The sequence below is a fragment of the Diorhabda sublineata genome, chromosome X (genome assembly GCF_026230105.1).
Source record: "Diorhabda sublineata isolate icDioSubl1.1 chromosome X, icDioSubl1.1, whole genome shotgun sequence".
NCBI classification, from domain to species: domain Eukaryota; kingdom Metazoa; phylum Arthropoda; class Insecta; order Coleoptera; family Chrysomelidae; genus Diorhabda; species Diorhabda sublineata.
The window spans coordinates 12,526,229-12,544,248 of record NC_079485.1 but is presented as its reverse complement, the minus strand read 5'-3'; the positions used below and the strand labels follow the sequence as shown (position 1 = coordinate 12,544,248).

The 18,020-nt window shown below is 30.8% G+C and overlaps 1 protein-coding gene across 1 annotated transcript in view; it reads left to right on the top strand.

Moving 5' to 3' along the window:
- LOC130451718 (sodium channel protein para) overlaps window positions 1-18,020 on the top strand; it is a 96,481-nt gene that overhangs the window by 55,454 nt on the left and 23,007 nt on the right. Inside the window, exons 10-19 of the mRNA XM_056790918.1 lie at window positions 1,721-1,933; window positions 3,472-3,677; window positions 4,273-4,437; window positions 7,174-7,464; window positions 9,390-9,630; window positions 10,111-10,328; window positions 10,387-10,480; window positions 10,938-11,006; window positions 15,839-16,119; window positions 16,308-16,481. Of these exons, the coding sequence (XP_056646896.1) occupies window positions 1,721-1,933; window positions 3,472-3,677; window positions 4,273-4,437; window positions 7,174-7,464; window positions 9,390-9,630; window positions 10,111-10,328; window positions 10,387-10,480; window positions 10,938-11,006; window positions 15,839-16,119; window positions 16,308-16,481 (1,952 nt within the window). The remainder of the gene's footprint in view (window positions 1-1,720; window positions 1,934-3,471; window positions 3,678-4,272; window positions 4,438-7,173; window positions 7,465-9,389; window positions 9,631-10,110; window positions 10,329-10,386; window positions 10,481-10,937; window positions 11,007-15,838; window positions 16,120-16,307; window positions 16,482-18,020) is intronic.

Here is an 18,020-nt window from a genome sequence, read left to right as displayed (position 1 = left end):
GTTTTATCGGAAACAATTGAAATTAATCTCCTTGAAAGTATTGACGTCATTGTCTAGCGATGTATTTATTCCAACATGGGATTCAGGACTCCAAGGCTTCTCTCGAAATGGCCTTCTCAATGCTAGAAACGAATTGTGATCTCACTATGCTTTCACAATCCAGAAAAACAACGATCATATCAGCGTAATAGCATAATTTTCATCTCCTGTAACAATTGAATTTTTTTGTTTACCAGTCAAATTTGGCAATCACTCGTGTCATTTGCAAATGATTTTTTAAAATAGTTAGACCCATATGAGATTTCCACGGTAAATTCTTAACTAGTTATGTTTTTGGGTTTACAAATTTGTCCACTTTGATATTGAATATTTTCTGACCGTTGATCAACTTCAACTGACTCATTTCCACCTCTAATTTGCTTATACTACTTGTAAGCAGTTTTTAAAGTTACTACATTATCATAATATACAGATTTCACATTCCATGAGCTCCTTTGGCACTTTTCTTACTTGAAACGAAATTAATGTTAACGCGTTGTTGAAGATCCACGTTTCATGACAGGCAAATGCGATCTCACTCAAACGGGGCTACAATACAACACTGGCAAGCCGGAACTGGCTCAAAATTGTTACTGCTTCTCTCTATACATAGAAGCTATTAAAATTCATTCATCACATTTATACTATAGATTAACCTACCCTAAACGTAGGAGTATCAACTGCACGATATACTATTTCTGGCTCATTAACTTGAGTTTGCAGATTCAAAATAATTCTTTTAAAGCCTTAAGTTTGTTTTTTCTTCAAATCTGGGTTAATGTTTCTGACAGATTTTGTTCACTAAAGGCGTGATAAGAGCTATTATTATGAACAAATTGAAATCAATCTTATACAATGTAATTATGTTCGAAATTACATCTTTAGATGAATTAATCAAATATGATTCTGTTTGTTGGTAAGACGCAAAATTAGATTACATTGAAAACGTAAGGTACAAATATAGATATTTATAAATCAAATTGTATAAATTCACGCTATAATTCACACATACACATGAAGAAAACATTTTCAGCTCGCGTTAAGTTTTCTGGGTAATGTTTTAATTTCGAAAATTATCCTGTATAACCTACATACGTGAATTATAGATAAAAAACCTGTTAATAAGTTGAAAATTATCTGTTTATTATTCATTGTCGCCTAGTACACTCTGAACATTTTTTCTAATCCAGCTAGTGTTATGTTCAATTTTTACTTTGCTACAAAGGTTTAAAAACTGGGTCCACACTTATAAATTACGTGACAGTCTCTAAGGAGAGAGAAGCTTAAAAATATTGTAACGACTTATGTTTCTCGAAGAAAATTCAATTTCCTATCTTCTTTTATTTAATTCAATCCGGTGGGTACACCATACCAATAAATCTTTCTGATATAATTATAAAACGTATTTTTTTTTTGGAATGTAATTATTCACAGATTTAGTTAGTTGAAATCGAATTGTTTATTTGGAATATAATAATAAATATATCTGTTGAAAATAATTTCATCATGATTTTATTCATGACAATTTCTATACGACACTTTTCAATTATAAATCCTTCAAATATTTGCTAAAATTAACTTGATTTAAATGCGCAGGATTAATTATGATTTTCATGTTTGAGAACTAAAACTTCATCTTTTGAAATATAAAACGTAATTTATAGAATTACTCTCATTCCAGGTTTGAAAACCATCGTTGGAGCTGTAATTGAATCAGTAAAAAATCTACGAGATGTGATAATTTTAACAATGTTTTCTCTTTCCGTATTTGCACTAATGGGTTTACAAATTTATATGGGAGTTCTTACACAAAAATGCATTAAAAACTTTCCAAATGACGGTTCCTGGGGAAATCTTACAGATGAAAACTGGGAAAAGTTTATGGATAATAAGAGTGAGTACATTCCGTATTATTTTGAGCCCTCTATAGCTTTGCTAGCGCATATCATTTTTGTGGAAATTACTTCAATTTTGGAATTTAGGAATAGATCATTAGTTTCTGTAACAATTTGTGTTCGATCTGAAAGAAGAAATATACAATCATTCAATGTACTATCAAGATGTGAATAATCTTAGAAAATCTCATAAGGAATCGTCTTAAGCGATAAACGAAAGATTGCACATAAAATATAACGATATGAAATGATACATATACAAGGCCATACATTCTATGAGGATTGTAGTCGCTCAAATTGAGCTCTTTTGAGCCTGTATTTTTGTGGGTGGTCAGCCCACATTTTACCCTATTTAATTACAGCTTATCACATATTTTTGCAGCTTCGACTATTGTTCTCCATTTTTCTCTGTCCTGTATCTGTTTGTTCCAGTCACGTACACCCAGATTTTCCATATCTTAATCTGATCTTCCTATCTATTTTTGGGTCTACCAGGCAATATTTTCTCGCTCGGTCTCCATTCTGTGAGTCTCCTTGTACCCTGCCGTTTTTCCATCTTTTTTAATGTGTCCGTACCATTGTATTCTTTTTGCTGTAATTGTATTTACTATATCCTCATTTTCTAATGTATTCTTAATTTCATAGTTTGTAAGTCCTCTATACTCATTATTTCCACCTTTTACTGGTCCTAATTATTCTCCTCTCATATCCTGGTTTTATCGCAGTCTTGTAGACTCTTAATTTGGTTGCTCTGCATTCTAGTTTTGTACTTATTACATGCCCTATATCCCGCATGAATTCTTTGTCATTTTTGTTGCTCATCATTGTTCCAAAGTACTTAAAGGTGTCGACTACTTCGAAGATGAGGTCATTTATATTCACTGTTTCTTGTTTGTGAACTTCCTTCTTTCTTTCAATTTCCATATATTTTGTCTTTTTCTGATTTATTGTCAATCCTCTTTTTCCTGCCTCTCTTACAATTTTCTCAAGACTCTTTCGGTCTCATGTTATTAGAGTTAATTACTTGTATTGATTTATTAATGATACTTCCATCGATATTACATTCTCTCATTATGCCTTCAACTGCAATGTTAAACAATACCGCTGAGAGAACATTTTAGTATTCAATGTGACCAAACATCAAGAAAAGCGCAATAATCGTTTCTCGTTTCAGTTTTCATAGTAAATAAAATTCAAGTGCTTGATTACTGTGTCATCATCATCATCAAAAACTAAAATAACTTCTATACACTATGTTTATAATTTTCAGAACAATAAAGATTAACGTAGATATCCTCTTTAAACTGGATTACGAGGAGGGTTTTGTCAGATTGTTTATAAAACAGTATTCTTGATAAGTAGAACTAATATGTCAAATATGAGAAGATGGTACAAATACTTCAACATTGGACAGAATCATGCTTTTTGGCGACATTGTTTATCATGTTTTCAATTTTTTTATTTAGATTTGCTTTATCTATAACTCTTGTTTGGTTATATAAATGAATCATCATTTAATGATAACATTCTATTTTAGCAAATTGGTATGTAGATGACAATGGAGACTATCCACTCTGTGGTAATTCCTCAGGAGCTGGTACATGCAAGCCAGGTTATACGTGCCTACAGGGTTACGGAGAAAATCCAAATTATGGTTACACTAGTTTTGATACTTTCGGCTGGGCCTTTCTTTCCGCCTTTAGATTAATGACACAAGACTACTGGGAAAACCTTTACCAATTGGTAAGAATAAGTTCCGTAGCCAAAATTATAATCAAATATATAATTTCTTTATTCACTATTTAAAAAAACATTATTTTGTTTTTGTTAGTGGTTAATAAATAGTATCAATTACTTAAATTATCAGGATCACATTTTTTGTTAATCCAATTTGGCTTTTGAGATATATGCGTAATGTTCAAGAAGTCTTAGTATATTTTGTATCTAAAATACTGACAAAATCAAAATCAAATTTACACTCGAACAAGCTGAGTCATTTAGTTTGTATTGGACAGCCAATGATAGTATACCTTGTGATTTAAAGGAAAATAAAAAAAATTGATTTCGTGTACTCATCAAGTATTATTTGTTGCAAAAAAATCAAAACCAGTCATTTAGATCAAGGTTAAGCTTGATAAACATTATGAGAGTTCTTCACAATCAATGAAACAATAAATTGTGCCCTTTTACAACTCATTATAGAAGTTTTCAAACTGAATCAAATGAAATATTTTGCTTAAATTCTTGACTTCTAAATGTTTTGAAGGTTCTAAGCAATTACTGCTATTCTCTGGAAATATATAACAAACTGTGATGAATATTTATATATTTATTTCAGGTATTGCGGTCCGCAGGTCCATGGCACATGCTGTTTTTTATTGTGATTATATTTTTGGGATCTTTTTATTTAGTTAATTTAATATTAGCTATTGTTGCGATGTCTTATGACGAATTACAAAAGAAAGCCGAAGAAGAGGAAGCAGCTGAAGAAGAAGCCATCAGGGTGAGATATTATTTATTCCTTGACTTTGATCCGAAATCTATTCCCAAATGAATTCTTTTAGCAATAAAAAATAATGGTTTATCTGCTTTGTTAAACCTTCTTTTTCTTATCTGGAAATCTCTATTAAGGTTATAGTTTTCAAGTCTGTACTATTACTATTTTTATCTTATTTCTTGCACTAGCCTCGTTCATTTGTGTATTTACAGTAGTATTGAAACTTTGTTTAAGATTTCATTGCTCATGAATTATTAGATATTACAGTGAAGAAATTAAATTTGGGGGTATATTCGTCAAATCCATTAGACGTGCATTTGTTAACGAATCGTATTATCTTCATTTGTTCTTCTCACAATCACTACATCTAGAACCAACTAGATTTAATAACACCCCGAACTTTTGTATGTTACCTTACAATGAATTATCTATTTAGGGATCACTGTCTCATTTAATGTACAGTAGAATATAAAAATAAACAAAATACTTTCTTCTATCACACCTCAAGAGACTTAAACGAATCCTGCTAAAATAATTCGTGCCACTCTTGAAAGTAAATAACTTATTCCAGATTAAGATTAGTACACTACTTGTGCCATGGTTTACCGATTTTACAATACCAATTATGGCCAGAGGAACCAAGCTTTCACCGAATTCAAATCGAATAAATCTTTAAAAGGAAACTTTATAGATTATGCTAATAATGAACTTGAAAATAAAATTGAGCAAATTACTGATAATGAGGTTTATAGGGTATTTCTTCTTATTAAATAGAAGATCTTGATACTATCCTGTGACATTAATACTGCTGTATATTTATATCTAAACAAAATTCTTCCCAATGGATAAAAGATAATTACGGTAGTTCCGATACCTACCATCAATCACCTTTAAAACTTGTCAGACTTTATACAATTAAGGGTATCAGTTATTCAACGTGTTTGAGTTCAAATGAGATATTTTATTAATTCTTATAATTTTTACCAAAAGTAACTGATAATATTCGCTACGCACTAGATAATAATGAACTACTAATACTAGTCCTTTTATTTCTTTGGCATTGCTACAAATGCGGTTGAACTAGAAAATAGTTACCTGAGGAATAGATAGTAAAGGATGTTTTTACATGAAATGTCTTCCAATATAGCAACCATCAAAAATCGAGACCTTTATTATTATTTATTTTTTATACCACTGAATTCCAAAAATATTTAATATACTGTGGTATCACTTATATCCTCACGGCACTTAGTGTTATTACGTATTCAAGCAGGGTAAAATGAGTGGAGCCTGTTTGCATATATGTAAATACGTAATGCGGTCCATGAGTTCCTAGCCTAACATAGAAAGAAAAATGAAAAAACTTTGATTATCTTCCAATATTTTCACACACATTTTAAAACGTCTGACTAAAGCTTTAATCCATTATAAAAATATGATGCGTCTTTAGAGTTAAATGTTCGTACACCACCTGCTTGATTTCATCAACGCTGTTAAATCTTTTACCCCTTAACTTTGCCTTCTGCTTTACCAACATAAAAAAATCAGACGGGGAGAGATGAGGACTATAAGATGGGTACTTAATCTCTCTGAAGCAAGATTTGTGTACAGTAACCTTAGAAAATGAAGCATTGTGGACAGGAGCATTGTCATGAAGCAAGCTTACTCCGAGGATGATATTGCCACGCCTATTATTGAAAATTTTTGGAGGAACTGCTTTAGTAAGTCAGGGTAATATGCCGCGTTCACAGTTGTATTTTATTTCTTAGTCAATCAAAACGATACCCTCGCAGTCCCAAAATATTTAAGACACATTTTTTGGTGCTTTTCGTGACCTTGCACTAATTTTTGTCATATTAAAATTCTCATGTAGGATCCTTAGAACACTTGCTTTGGAAATGCCGGTATGTGCTGCAATATTTTTTCATTCACCTAGAACAATTTCTTCCACTAATAATGTTTTCTGGAGTAGTCACCTTAACTCAACATGGGTCATTTTTTATGATTTTCGTCGCCAGTGGAACAACTTGACTGATTTAATTGTTGTAATTGATGTACATAAGTCACCGTAAACATCCTCCAATTTGTTTTTGATTTGTGTTGGTGTTAATACTTAAACGAAATTTTGTAAAAGCTCGAAACTCAATTTAAGACATATAACTCCACTATATTAAAATGGATCGAAGCAGCAAGTTGAAACTTTGTGTAAACCGTTTTGAAACTTGCCACTACCGTGTGCATAAATATTTTTACGAACGCACTTTATTAACTATATAAGGCCAAGAACTCAAGGACCGCATTACGTAAATTGGTGACTTTTTGCAAGCCTTTAATTAATTTTGTCCTGCTGTGAATACTTCTAAAACGAAATTATTGCTTATCTCTAGACACCGAGCAGCGAAAACCATTTCAAATCAAATTATCATTCAAGTGAATTCAAAATTTGTTGATAAAGCAAGAAACTTAGGCGTAATACTGGTTGCATAAAATCAAATTCTTTGTAATTGTAACATTTTCAAGATCTTCATTCTTTATTCGAGTAAGGTTTATAAAGGCTAGTTTTTTTTTAATTGGCTATTCTCAATTTTAAATTTTTGTATCTTTATAAAGTTAATAGCCTTATAGTAGTTAAATTTATTACAACTTTAACGATGTATGACCTGTATTGTAAATTACCAATAAAAGCATTTATTATTATTATCACTACAATGGTGATATCGATGTGAAAGTTTTGTTTTGTAGGAAGCTGAAAAAGCCGCACAGGCAAAACAGGACAGAGCGGATGCGCGAGCAGCGGCGGCTGAGGAAGCCCGAGAAGCTGCAGCCGCAAATTTAGCTGCTGAAAACTGTCCAGATATTGTAAAGTCCCCATCCGATTTTTCCTGCCACAGTTATGAGCTATTTGTGGGACAAGCAAAAGGTCACGATGACAACAATAAGGAGAAGATGAGCATTCGATCTGAAGGATTAGATTCAGTGAGTGAGCAGAGAAGAATACCTACTAATCCCACCAAGATGCGGAAAGTTAGCGCTGTAAGTGTCTTGATACTTTTGAGCCTTGTTTCAAATCGACAACCATCATTGCAGGTGGCTATACAAATACACTTTACACATTAAAGGATTATCAATTTGGCATAATTTTCAAAAAATTAGTTAACAGGTTTTATCATTATACAATACACATTTTATCTGCAAACAAACACATTTTTTGTATCATGATTACATGACTATCAGTAGATAAGTTTCTTGTGAAGTTGAAATACCCTAATAATCGGAAGAATAAAAGATGAGTAGATTCCAGATTGCTACATCCAAAATGTTCGATTAGTGTGGGTAATTAAGATATGAGAAAGTTGAGAAAAGATTTTCAAATTTTTTTTAATTATAATGTGATTTTCTCATCAGAAATTACTCACGTTGAATTCATCTCAACTAGTAAACGAAAGAGACACAAGTTTCAATTTATAGAACTGAAAGATCATACTTATGTAGATCCGTATTCATAGCTAACATTGTTTGTTGGGTTGAGATCTCTACTTGACTCATTGCACCATTTGAAGGTCCATCAATCAAAAGTAATTGCTTAGTAGTTTCTTCGATTTTGAGAGCATAGTGAAATAAGAGTTCATCCCAAGAAGAAAAACTGTAAACTCCAAGTTTAAAATAGGGTACTAGAAAGTTTACAAAATTATGTGCAAAATTTAACGTTTTTATTTTGTTTTTAATAAAACAATTCATCCTACTTTCCCTTATATTTCGAAAACATCATATATAGTATGCTTATAAGAAATAAAGGAATGAAAATATACATCAAGAACAAAAATTATAACAGGATCTATTATATCAATAAACACAAGATACAAAATAAGAACAACGTGAAATATTAGAATTGTACCAATAACCTATCAAACCTTCTGTGAACCAACATTATACTTTTGACGTTTTCACCAGCTAATAGAACCATAGAACAATAATATATACCTTTTACGGATAAATATCACGGATCTAAGCATAAGGAATCTGTTTGAACTGGTCGATTTAGCCCGATATTATATTTCTTGGAAATCTTCTATAATGCTTTGTCTGTTAAATTTGTTTGAATCTGAGGAAAAATTGTAATTAAAAAAAAATATTTGTCAAATAACAGTAGAACAGTACAGTGTTTTTAATTGAGCACAATTACATATGAACTAAAATATTTTACTCAATATTTTCCAATTCCTTGTCCTAGTTAATGTTATTCGTGCAGTGAATGTTGAAGCAATGCAATTTCTTTCAATTCCATTTTCATGGGTTGGCTTTGTTTAGTCTCGAACTCTTTGTCAAGTGCTAGGTTACCCCTCATTTGGAATTAAGTGATAATGCAAATTATGTAATATATTCAGTATGGTGACCTTAAATCCTCATCACTTATGGATCTATTAATTTTCTTATTAAAAATTCACTAGATGTTGGCTCCAAAACGTTTACTAATCACCTGTTATGATGGTTTGAAATGATAAATGTTGCTTATTCAAACTAAAATTGATGTTAAATCAAAGAAATGTAAAGATCATGACAATTATAGTGTTACAGCCTTCATTGGTTTAATATTGATTTATCTGATCAGTGTTAAACAAATGTTCTGCACTTTACTTTTAGTTGTCACAATTCTTTAGAACGTTTTTCACCTACAGTTTTTATTTTATTTTTCATTTTAATATCGAGTGCGGTTTTAAATAGTTCGGCAAATACGACAATTAAACTGCAACAAATCACGATATCTTTCGTCTCTTTGCTATAAATCAAAGCTGTTAGACTGTAACTTATTAGGACAAAGAATTTGAACTAACAACAGTTACTTTTATCAATAATGTTTTGAGTTTTGCAGCTTAATAAGATTTACCGAAACTTGTTCCATTATTTGGTTAGAAATTTTTGTACGTAACGTTCATGTATAGACTATCTCCCATATTCAGGCCAGTCTCAGCTTACCTGGATCGCCTTTCAATCCTCGTCGAGGCTCTAGAGGAAGCCACCAGTTCACTATGCGCAGTAATCGCCGTATGATACCACCTCCTGGTGATCGTAAGCCTTTGGTCTTATCCACATATTTAGATGCTCAAGAACATTTACCTTATGCCGATGATTCTAATGCTGTTACACCGATGAGTGAAGAGAATGGAGCTATGGTTGTTCCTATTTATTATGCTAATTTGGGTAAGTACTTGGCTTTCTGTACACATGCACAATCATCTTTCGTGTACTCCATTTTGCAATCATCTTAATGCAGTTTATGAACTTGAGCTGAATGGGTACGATATTTTGTCATAAAATGTGTCTGAATTTATATGCATTTCCAACCTGAATAATCAATTTTTATAATAATATGAAGTAATTTATCTGCATAATTTCATAATCTTTATTCACTTTAATTTGAACAATAAACCTAATCTCAACGTATTATCACTTTATGGTTCAGAGTTAACTTCCGCTCACTAACAAAATAGATTTTGCAACGTATCTAGAATAGTTCTTGTAGAACTTTAAATGACTAGTTTATGATGGGTATATTTAATTACAATGTAAGTTGTATTTATGTAAGAAAATAAACCTAACTCTGTCGTTCTATATATTTTTAGTTGTTTTAAATTCAAGTAACTAGTCGTTTTGTTTAATAAAACTGGTTATGTTGGTTAGGTTCGCGTCATTCATCATACACATCGCACGCTTCACGAATATCTTACACCTCTCACGGAGATCTCTTGTGTGGTTTGGGTGGTGCTGGGAAAGTAATAACAAAAGAAAGCCAACTCAGGAATAGATCACTCAGGACTGGACCTCCCCTTGCGACAACAGCCACAACAACGCCCACCAATTACACCGATTATAATCATAGAGCACATCGAGGAGATTACGTAAGATTAAAATATTCTTAAAGGTGGACTACTTTATATATCAATTGTTATTTAACAGGATGGACCAACAAGCCAAATGGAGGGGAAGATAAAGCATTTAGACAATCCATTTATTGATAGTAATCAAAGACAAACTGTAGTAGATATGAAAGGTAAGATAACATAAATAATATAAATATTAACAACTGATTTACCAGCTGATGCATGCCGTGAAAAACAAATGAATTTCAGAATTTATGAATATTTATCTCATATTATTTGCACAATTTCAATGTTTTCTGCAATAATACAAACTTGATCGACCAAAGCTCTACTTTGGTATATTCTTTCCAATGTGTAATATACATGATCTGTATCAGGAATAATGTTAATAACATTTGATTCAATGTTCTCTAATCTACATACTACACGTTGTATTAGTACTATTACTCCTATATATTTGTATCAGTAACTCTTTGAATAAAACAAATAATAACGAGTATTTACAGAACAGCTATCAATTATATAACTCTAATAACAAACTTTACCCTAAAGAGCATGTAGCAATTGACTATTGGAAACGACACACTCTAAATTGTTACAGTAATTCTGTTATTTTTATTATTACAGATGTTATGGTTTTAAACGACATCATAGAGCAAGCTGCTGGTAGACAAAGCGGTGCGAGTGATCATGGAGGTGAGTTATTTAATGTTCTCTTCCAAATTTAATGTCCAACACCATATTTCCACACCATCGCAATTTGCTCAAACTAGTTCTATTGCCTTGTAATGCACGCATTACATTTTTGATGTGTTATTAAATAAAAACTAATATATATTTATATTGTATGTAAACTTAACGGAGGAAAATTAACAAGTTAAAACTTTAGGTAAATAAAATTGAATTATCATTAAATTTGGCACATCCTTTTTTGTATTGGAGCACCAAATTTGGTAGAATATTATAGATATCATGATAGCAACGGACACATGTTTTTGGTGTTTTCTCATTTCGTCCTATTTTCTATAGATTCATACTCAGCACTAACCTAAATTAATGAGCTAGCAGTTGATTACTTGAACGGCAAAGCTATATTTACATATTTTTCACACATTATTGATGGACTTTTAGAATCAATCATACATATATCTAATTAGATTTCTACCCGTTGTTCTTGTTCTTTATTACTCTTAATCTCTACATTATAAAAAAATTCAACATACAATCTTTACTCAAGGTGACATACAAATCCTATTACATTTATGGAATTGCTATTAAAATTATTAAAAATTATTAAAATACATGGTAGTGGATACGTAATCCAGACAATAACAATAACCTCAAAAATTATAATAAATATCATTTATTCCAAGATACATCGCCTTCATTATATCGGGTATTTAGTTGTAACATAACTAATCATTAAAATATCTTCACATTGAAATTTTAAATGTAAGATAATTTGCTTTGTAAGAATCTTTCATTAATAATTAATACATCAGTAAAAGTTATATTTAAATTTAACTAAGATGTTTCAAAAACGGTTTTCCAGTCTCTAGGATAGATAAAAAACTGAAAAATATTTGGAGTTTGTTAAGTAAAAAATGTTCATAACGCCATCCGTAGATAAGGGGCATCGAAGAAAAAAACTTATTTTTATTTTTTTACGATTTTGCCGCAAGTACTGGCAACATTATATTGAAATTTATATGTATATGTTTTGAAAACTGATACATCCAATGAATTTATTTTTATGTCTGACTCTCATAGAGGGCGCTAGTTACACCGTTCGTACCAAGTAGTATTGAACAAAATTTTTCAATGTTAGATGTATTAAGCAAAATTTCAATTGAACTTAAACATCATTTAATTTTATACCAAAGATACTCTTGATAAAACTCGATACTGTGTACGGTTTTCGGAATATTTTTATTTGAAAATTATGAAGTAATAATCGATGCTGGTATAAAGTATCGATAAAGTTATTAATTATTATCATTAATTAGTAAGCATTATTTGAATTGAAAATTTTTTGTCGCGTAAATGAGATCCCATCGATAAAACGGATATATTTAAAAAATTTGGGACTGAAGTCTTTCGTTTCTTGTAACGTTTCACAAAAATCAAGTCTAATTAGTATAGGATCTTTTTTGCCAAGTTAAATAAGTATGGGTACTCAGCTAGTAGTACTAGTATGAAATAAACAACAATTTGATGATCATATATTACGGTTCTGGGACTCAAACTGTTGTTGTTTTATATTGAGGCCCCCAATAGCTGAGTACCCATAAATATTCAACTTGAATTTTACGATAATAGCATTTTCTCGGAGTTTACCATGGAAATCTGTCATTCATTGATAGTTATGACGTTGATTCAATAATAATTACATTTCCGAAACCTTGTCATGTGTTGAATTAGATATTCGTAATCAAAATGTACTCAAATTTGAATACACTGACATGTTATTAACTTTGGCGAGTGTTTCAGAAACTCTAGTGCAGCTGTTACGCGTTATGCAGAAAAGTTTCCTCGGAAAAACTTACCAAGTAGAAATACATCTAGAGCCATTGAGCGACGTTGTCAAAAAACTGGGAATATGAGACCTAAAAAAATAAATTCTGGTAGGCCAAGAACTACAAGAACCATTAATAACGAAAATATGGTTTTAAATTTAGTTCATCAAAATCAAACAGTTAGCGTTAGGAATGTGGCAAGACAAACAAATACGTCTTCTTGGAGGATACTTAAAGAGCAACAGCTACATCCTTATCAATACAGACAAATCCAAGAGCTCTTGCCAGACGATCTACCGGTTAGAGTGGATTTTTGTCAAACATTATTAAAAAGGACAGCCCTCAATCCATTTTTTTAAAATGTATTCTCTTTACGGACGAGGCCACTTTTACGCGACAAGGTTTGTTTAACTCCCATAATCCTTGCATACGGAAGGCGTTACGAAATTTTTTTACCGAATAAACCCCAAATATTTTTCAAATTTCTATCTATCCCAGATACGGGATCACCTTTTTATGTAACATCCTGTACAATATAAACATAACTGAACCTAACCTTTTTCACTTAACATTTTCGTCGCCTCCATTATTTAAAAAAATACTCAGCATTATAGCGATTAACTACTCGAAACAATTTTCAAGATAATTTTGAACGGCAGTAATGGTTAACCTAAACTAAACATTATTGGACTATTCATTATTTTGTATTAGAAGAAATAACCAATGTTTCTTGGGTTGTAGAGGTAGTTATCATATTTAATAGCCACAAGGGTTGTTACCCATTCCTAGAAATCTATTATTATCTTATTATCTATATATTATTAATTCCGAACTATCTGCTCCTCTTAACCCAAACATACGACACCGAAGATAATTGTTGGTTGGCAGATAGTAAGTTAAGACGAAATATCTTGTAACTAACTATACCTACAATCTTCGAAATGTTATGTAAGTCGAAGTCTTGATTGAAATAACATTTACTCTCGTTTTTCTCATCTTTCATTGTTGTTGACTTCACTAATATTGTATAGAATATTATTCTGGAAGAGCTCTCTTATTTTCTATTTGTTGATCTTTTCACGAATTTAATATTCTGTTTATATCTCCAATTAATCACGTTCATTGCTTGGACAGTACGTATTAATTCGTTTTTAGGTCACTGTTTCGCTGAGTGACATTTGTAGACTTATGTTTTTTCATGTTTTTACGATATGAGACTTTATGGAGATTATAATTTTATCGCCTGAATGACAGTTATCATTGTTTGTCGTTTTTTATGAAATCTGTTATTTTTATTGATTGCTTTTTTCCAAATCTACGTTTTAATTGTGTTTTCTAATTATTTGATTCAATCTTATTATTTCATGCCCATTTGGATAACTTCACATTATAAAAAATTTCACAATTTATTCACATATTCTAATCAATAACTTTGACAGCGTAAGTAATACTTGATATTCTATTTAAATATATTGGTTTTCTTGAAATATAAGTTTTGTGTCCGTTTGCTAGACATAGGCAATAGATACATTTAGATGTATTCTTCAGTGTCCATCTAGTCCTCATTAGATTCTCCTTCAGTCTTTAAATTAGGAGGCTAACATTTCAATAGATAGTGTATCATTATAGATCATGGGCCGTGTTATAATTCTGTTCTAACTTACACTGTATTTATGTATTACGTTACTTCCAGTATTTTATCATTAGTTTTGGAACATTTTTATTTATAGTGCTTTAATGTAAGTAGACTAGTTATAGAAACTATTTTAAAAACGCATCAAGAGTAAGATAATCTAGTTTGATAATTAATAGATGAAAGTTACCACCATTCACCATGGCTGGTGAATAAATATGCTTAAGTGATATATATATATATATATATATATATATATATATATATATATATGAACCTTCTACACGCAACGAATTAACCTAATATTATTTTTTTGGTTGATTCCAAGACCTCATTCTCCCTACTTCTTGGAATTTTACCGAGGAAATGAAAAGCTGAAACAAAAATATGGAGTGATTAAAATAGAAAAATTAAAAAATGCTTACCATTTCTAAAAATTCTCTTTTTCGTGTATTAAGCTCCGCTTCAACAATTTTTGAATCTTTATAATTGAATTTATGTTTTTTTGATATTTCATGGTTGATGATGATGCGGTTCTATTTCAATATGATAAAAAAATAGAACTGCAATTATAAAGATTCAAAAATTTTTGGAACGGAATCTAATACACGAAAAATTTTGGTTCACATTCATAAGAACGAAAAAGCTATAATTGATAAAAAAGACCTAAATAAGTAAAATGTATAGCTCTATTTTGTAAATTCTAATAAAACTCGTCATTTTTATCTATCTTTTAAAAATTATTAAATTAAATTATTAAAATGAAACAATAGAGACCTAAAATCAACATTTAGAAAAATAAACATATCAAAAGGTCTAAGTAATAAGAAATTAAAGAATTATATATATATATATATATATATATATATATATATATATATATATATATATATATATATATATATATACATATATTTACTTATATATGAAAAATATTGTTAGTAACGCAATAAGAACGTTCAGACTTTTAATAACATGTACCCATGGTGTTCATGTTGTGTATTTCACTATTTTCAGCTAAATTTATAATTAAGCATGTTGGTTCTACAATCCACTGTCTGGATTTGTGCAGTGCTTTATATTTGTTCATAACCGAACACCGACTAAAGCAATTTTCGATGGTGTAAAATTTCTGCCTGTTGTTTCTCTATTTGTGCAGTTAGATTTTTAATAAATAAAATAGTAGCCATTCATAACTTTAGTACTGAGCTATCTTTATTTTGACAGAGTTAGCTCGGTGAAACATATGCTTGATGCAAGTAAGACCAGTTAAACTTAACCAGCGGTTAAGAACGGCTATTGCACTATTTCATTTTGCACAAAACCTCTTTTCCCAAAAAAGAGTGTGTCAACTTCATTTTTACTAATTCTTCGTACAGTTTCTGTTTATTATTTCTCAGCCCAAAATGTTGATGAAGAAGATGAGCCCACTGTCAAAGAACGTTTACTAGCATTTGTTATGCGAGTCATTGATATTTTTTGCGTTTGGGATTGTTGTGGTCCTTGGCTGGTTTTTCAGAAGTTTATAGCTCTCATCGTCTTTGATCCCTTCATCGAATTGTTCATCACCCTCTGCATCGTGGTCAATACTTTATTCATGGCTCTAGATCATCACGATATGGACCGAGATTTAGAAAAAGCCCTCAAAAGTGGCAACTATGTAAGTATTTAACATAAATAGATTTCATATTTATATCGTTATGTCAGTAACTGATTACTGGAATTCTAACTACAATATTCCGTTATATTTAATATTTAATTTCATCCTATAAAAAACAAAACATTGAGTTGAGTTGATCGTAGTTGTTCTCAAGTTTTCAATCTGCTTTATTAATTACTATTTTCTAGTTTTTCACTGCGACGTTCATGATCGAGGCAACAATGAAATTGATCGCGATGAGTCCAAAATATTATTTCCAAGAAGGGTGGAATATTTTCGATTTTATCATCGTAGCCTTATCGTTATTGGAACTTGGTCTTGAAGGTGTTCAGGGCTTATCCGTGTTACGATCATTTCGATTGGTGAGTAATTTTACTGATTATAAGTGGAATATAAAAATATAAAAAGTATCAGTAGATCAACAACTAAATCTAATTATACACCCAAAAATCGTACGTAGTGGGTTTGTCAGTTTATAAAATTCAAACATAGTTCCAGTATTTCATATGTACCAATTGATCATGTGGTAACTGGTCAAATTTAATGGGTTACAAACTGTATCATTGTATAGAATTAATTTCGTTCTTGCATTTATTGCGTTGTTAAAGTCTAAAAAGTACAAGTCAACTTCATTTTTTTATTTCAGTTAATGTGATAGCTAGTTTTCGCACTAATGAATGTTAATATTTGTATTTACGTCGAAATATATTTTTTCTTCGGAAAAAACCATCAAATTAAGACTTTTTGACGGCCATCTAATAGTACCTTTATTGTTGATCCACATAGGAAATTGATCATTTCATTATTTTTAACCGCTATAATAATTTTGTATTTACATAATTGTGATGTAATAAATCAACTACTTCTACTATAATTGTCTCCAAATGTGATTTCTCTGTTAGTTTAAAATAATAAAACATTAGCCTAAGTATTTAGCATTCCACGTTTATTGATTTCGGATTTTTATATTCGCTTCTTTTCTCTGTTACCATGAATGCTTTTTTTGCTCAATATACCCAAAATTGAAACATTTTATCAAAATTCTTAGGATTATTGTTCAAACTTACAATCATTTGTTGTTAGCACTGATGAAACTCATCCTGAAATTACTAAAATAAAATTCTGATATATACTCATAAATAAATATTTATTTTTTACCTTCAAAGCCAAAGAATTGATATATGCTTCGATATTGCTGACGATCAAAACCTTTACGATTAAAAATAAAAATATAAAGAAATATTATAGAATAATTCTACTTTTTCAGTTTCATTATAACATATTTCAATGTATAAAATAACAGCTTTGACTGAACTATAGTCTATTTCAGAAAGATATAGTGCAATAAAATGGGGAATTCCGTCCAGTTCTGCTCAATTTCGGTGTCAGCCATTGGTGTAGGTCTTGAAATATTGTGTGGGGATTATTTTGGTGATAGATTATACAGTTACGTTTTGCATTTAACAGGTACCGTTTAACCTTCTATTAGTGCCTCTGCCTAATTCCAACCCTATTTCAGATTCGGCTTAACCATGCGCCGTAAGGGCAATGGTGCCTTACCCAAAATTTTTAGACCTTTATAAGTATATTTGTTTAGTTTAACGCATCAGTATTTGCTGTTAAGCCGTAATTAGTATTCACAGTATTATAAGATTAGAAATAAAATGGCGAAATTTACACCAACGAAAAGATGTTCCAATAATTCTCCACTATCAGTGAATACGATTACCCGAAATTTACTGTACAAAAAACTGTCGACCGATGTTCCCAAATGACTGGAGTTGGAAAGTCCCCAGTTTTTATATTATTGCGAGGGAGAAAGATAGCAGGCCAAGTGGACTTTTCTTGGGAACCTCCCAAGAAAAGTCCAGGCAGACCACTAAAAGTACTTGATGAAGTCA